Below are 3,625 nucleotides of genomic sequence, written 5' to 3'. Positions count from 1 at the left end.
CCAAAGATCGACTGTAATCTATACACCCCAAAGAGGAATAACCTTTGGCTTTCCTGCCAGTAGGTGATAAATGTTGCTTCTGGGACACCTCTGTTTAACATGGGAAATCCCTATCTAATGTCATTTACCCCCTTGTCTTTTTCGAAAATCATAAACACCTCTATTTCTCCCTCTATGAACCAATAATCCTTCTCACCTTATGAACCTATAATCATTCTCGCCTTATGAACCTATAATCCTTCTCACCTTATGAACCTATAATCCTTCTAGCCTTATGAACCTATGATTTTCTTCCTTTATGAATCTATAATCCTTCTAGCCTTATGAACCTATGATCCTTCTCACTTACATGTAATTTTTACCCTATTCCCCCCACTAGCCCCTTAATGTAGTTCCTTAGACCACTCTTTAGTCTGGCTCATACTTGGTTCTATCATTTATGGTGAAACATTGCATCATCTTTTGTTGAGCCATTTGCCAACGTGGCACAGGAAATGACAGCCTTGCCAATGACTCATCCTTGCCTATAAAGGCTCTAACCACACCTTGCTTTTTTAAACACACATTATGTTTCTCTGGAGGATGGAGGATGAAGCTTTATCAGAAGACAGGTAAGTTTTTTTGTTCTCACGATTAATTATTCATTGTCTTATATGGAACATCATTAACATCTATCTATAATTCCAGTAATCTCTGTGTGTTTGTTTGTACGTTTGTACGTTTGTTTGTCTGTGACCGCTGTTTCTCGACAACCACGGGTCCGATATACTTTAAACTTGCCAGGTATATTGCTGGGGACCCGAGGATGTGCCTTTTCAAGGTTTCATATTAATCGGACAATTACTTACCGAGCTATGTCCAAAAAACGATTCAACCAATCAGAGAGCAGCGAGCTATCGCGTGTGCCGAACGTGGCGGACACACTCTGCCTCGGATGGCACATTTGAGAGCGTATTCATTTATTTCCTGTCGGCAAACTATGTTGGCGCTATGTTGGCGTTAAACGATGTTTTAAAACTAATTAAAACCCCGGGGGGATTGTCACTGTACTCGCAAGCCGTTCGCCGTTCGCTTTGGCGTTGCGAATGGACCAAAACATTTCATGCACCAAACCATTTCATGTAAAGCGTTCGCCGTTCGCTTTGGCGTTGCGAATGGACCAAAACATTTCATGGACCAAACCATTTCATGTAAATAGAGGGGGGGGTATAATTTTAGATATAGATATAGTACGGGCATGCCCTAGTCCTCTCAATAATTATTGTTTTTTCTCTTTTACAGTATATCTTTATCAAACCTGGTGATTGATGTTGAAAATGAAGTTCTTGATTTTCACCAACAAAGGGAGAAGTTAAATGAAACTCTTACAGAATTCACTGAAGTTCGGAGGGGTCTTCATAATGAGATGGTTGAGTGTTTAGAAAGCCTCGCTCACCCGTTAATATTATCCAAGGTTGTCTCAACAGAACCAATGACTGACAACGAATTAAACACCTTGTTTGAAATTCTATGCGAGAGGTAAGAGGTATAATTAATTATTCACAAACTTCAATCCATTAATTTTCTCCTTTTTATCAAAGTTGGTGGTTGAATAACTGTGTGTTAAAGGTGCTGTGTGGTAAAGTGAGCTGTGTGTTATTTCCTTTAACTAACTGTTTTATTCCAGCATGAAAAACCAACCAAGCAACATGACGTTTGATGAAACCCAGGGATTTCACAACTTCGACGACCGGAGGAGTTTCAACCAATTTCCTGCTCATGTGAGTTGTTTGGAAAAATGGAGTTCCTCATTTATGGTCCTAGACTGCCCTCATGTGGTTTGGGATGGCACGGCAGGCAAATACTGTGTTTGGTGATTTTAATTTAAAATTCCTTTGTGCCTTGCAGACACAAAAGAAATCAAAGGTGGTGATTGATGTTGAAAATGAAGTCATTGATCTTCACCAACAAAAGGAGAAGTTGAATGAAACCCTTACAGAATTACCTGGAGTTCCGAAGGATGATGATAGATCAATAGCAGAGACAATAGATGAGATCGATGACTTCATAAAGACCTGGGATTTGAGGTAAGATATATGATTAATTCTTCACAAACTTTGATACTGTGTGTATGTGTGTTATTAAACGGTTTGGTTGATACTTGGATACTGTCTTGCGATTTTGATATCACCAGTGAGTTGGTATTTAAATGTCAACTGTTTGTTTTATTTCAGCATTAAAAGCCAACCAAGCAACATGACGTTTGATGAAACCCAGGGATTTCACAACTTCGACGACCGGAGGAGTTTCAACCAATTTCCTGCTCATGTGAGTTGTTTGGAAAAATGGAGTTTCTCATTTATGGTCCTAGACTGCCCTCATGTGGTTTGGGATGGCATGGCAGGCAAATACTGTGTTTGGTGATTTTAATTTAAAATTCCTTTGTGCCTTGCAGACACAAAAGAAATTGGTGAAGTCAACATGGGAGACAACATTATGTTGGATTGCCTTGGAAGAAACTGGATTTATGGGAAAAACTGAATTTATACCTCATGAAAAATGTTTTATTATATTTTTATGTTTTTAATGTTATTTAATAATTTTGATTTTATTACTGTATTTATACCACATGATACCTTGGAAGAAACTGAATTTATGGAAGAAACTGAATTTATACCTCGTGAAAAATGTTTTATTATAATTTTTATGTTTTTAATGTTATTTCATAATTTTGATTTTATTCGCTTTGTCCAGAATTATTTAATTCTTAATTACAAAAAGAGAATAAAGGGAAAAAAGATGAGAAGGTGCACCCCCACCCTTGATCCCCCCTCATCCCACCCCTCCCCTCCCCTTGTGTGTGTGGGGAAGGTGGGGGTGGGATGAGGGGGGATCAAGGGTGGGGGCGCACAGGGGTGGGGGATGATGGGTGCGGTCTGTGTGGGTGTGGTCTGTGTGGGTGTGGTCTGTGTGGGTGTGGGTGTGGTCTGTGTGGGCGGGGTCTGTGTGGGTGTGGTCTGTGTGGGCAGGGTTTGTGGGTGGGGTCTGTGTGGGTGTGGCTTATGATTTTTATTTTTTTTTTAATTTTTTATTACTACTAATTAAATTAGCTAATCTGGGTGGATGAAAGTATGGATGGTTGTTGTTTAATGAATTATCAGTTTTGTTTTTTGTAATTCTTGTGAGTAAAATGAACCCAAGATTTCTTCTCAATTCATATCATATAATTTGTAAGTCCAAGGCATAGTATCCATTACATCAACGATTTTGAATAATTCATTAGTCCATCTCTTTGTATAACCTTTCTCAAAATGACTTTTCCATTTGTATATTCTTACAATATCACCAACTTTGAACTTGGGCTTTCTCAAATTAATCTCCTTTTCATATTCTAATTTTGTAAATGTTTCTGATGGTTTTGATTTTGTTGATGAATGAACTGTATTATTGTAATTATCTACAATATCCTGAATAAAATACACCCATTTTTGGGAACCGAGTTGTGTGAATTTTTTATATAATTTCTCTTTTAAAGTACGATTAAAACGCTCAATAACAACTGCCTTTCCTTCATTAAAGGTGCTGTATAATTTAATACCCTCCCCCTTAAGAAATTTCATAAATATTTTGTTATAGAACTCAGTAA

At 37.9% G+C, this 3,625-nt stretch overlaps 1 protein-coding gene across 1 annotated transcript; it reads left to right on the top strand.

Annotated features, from left to right (window-relative positions):
• The first annotated feature begins 1,252 nt into the window (after nt 1-1,252).
• Nucleotides 1,253-2,807, top strand: LOC137415192 (uncharacterized). Its single transcript, XM_068100770.2, has 5 exons — nt 1,253-1,518; nt 1,667-1,760; nt 1,888-2,066; nt 2,214-2,307; nt 2,435-2,807. Exons 1-5 carry the CDS (start codon nt 1,406-1,408, stop codon nt 2,564-2,566), a joined length of 612 nt encoding a protein of 203 aa, XP_067956871.1. The 5' UTR covers nt 1,253-1,405; the 3' UTR covers nt 2,567-2,807.
• The last annotated feature ends 818 nt before the right edge of the window (nt 2,808-3,625 follow it).

Source organism: Myxine glutinosa, chromosome 2 (assembly GCF_964187855.1).
Source record: "Myxine glutinosa chromosome 2, kmMyxGlut1.1, whole genome shotgun sequence".
Classification (NCBI taxonomy): domain Eukaryota; kingdom Metazoa; phylum Chordata; class Myxini; order Myxiniformes; family Myxinidae; genus Myxine; species Myxine glutinosa.
The sequence above is the reverse complement of the archived record's forward strand: the minus strand, read 5'-3'. Positions and strand labels throughout refer to the sequence as shown.

What these genes read in the sequence shown, in the direction of transcription:
- LOC137415192 (XM_068100770.2), top strand. Translation starts at nt 1,406, where the DNA reads ATGGTTGAGTGTTTAGAAAGCCTCGCTCACCCGTTAATATTATCCAAG. An exon ending in TTTGAAATTCTATGCGAGAG is followed by an intron (nt 1,519 to 1,666) that starts GTAAGAGGTATA and finishes GTTTTATTCCAG; the next exon opens with CATGAAAAACCAACCAAGCA. An exon ending in ATAAAGACCTGGGATTTGAG is followed by an intron (nt 2,067 to 2,213) that starts GTAAGATATATG and finishes GTTTTATTTCAG; the next exon opens with CATTAAAAGCCAACCAAGCA.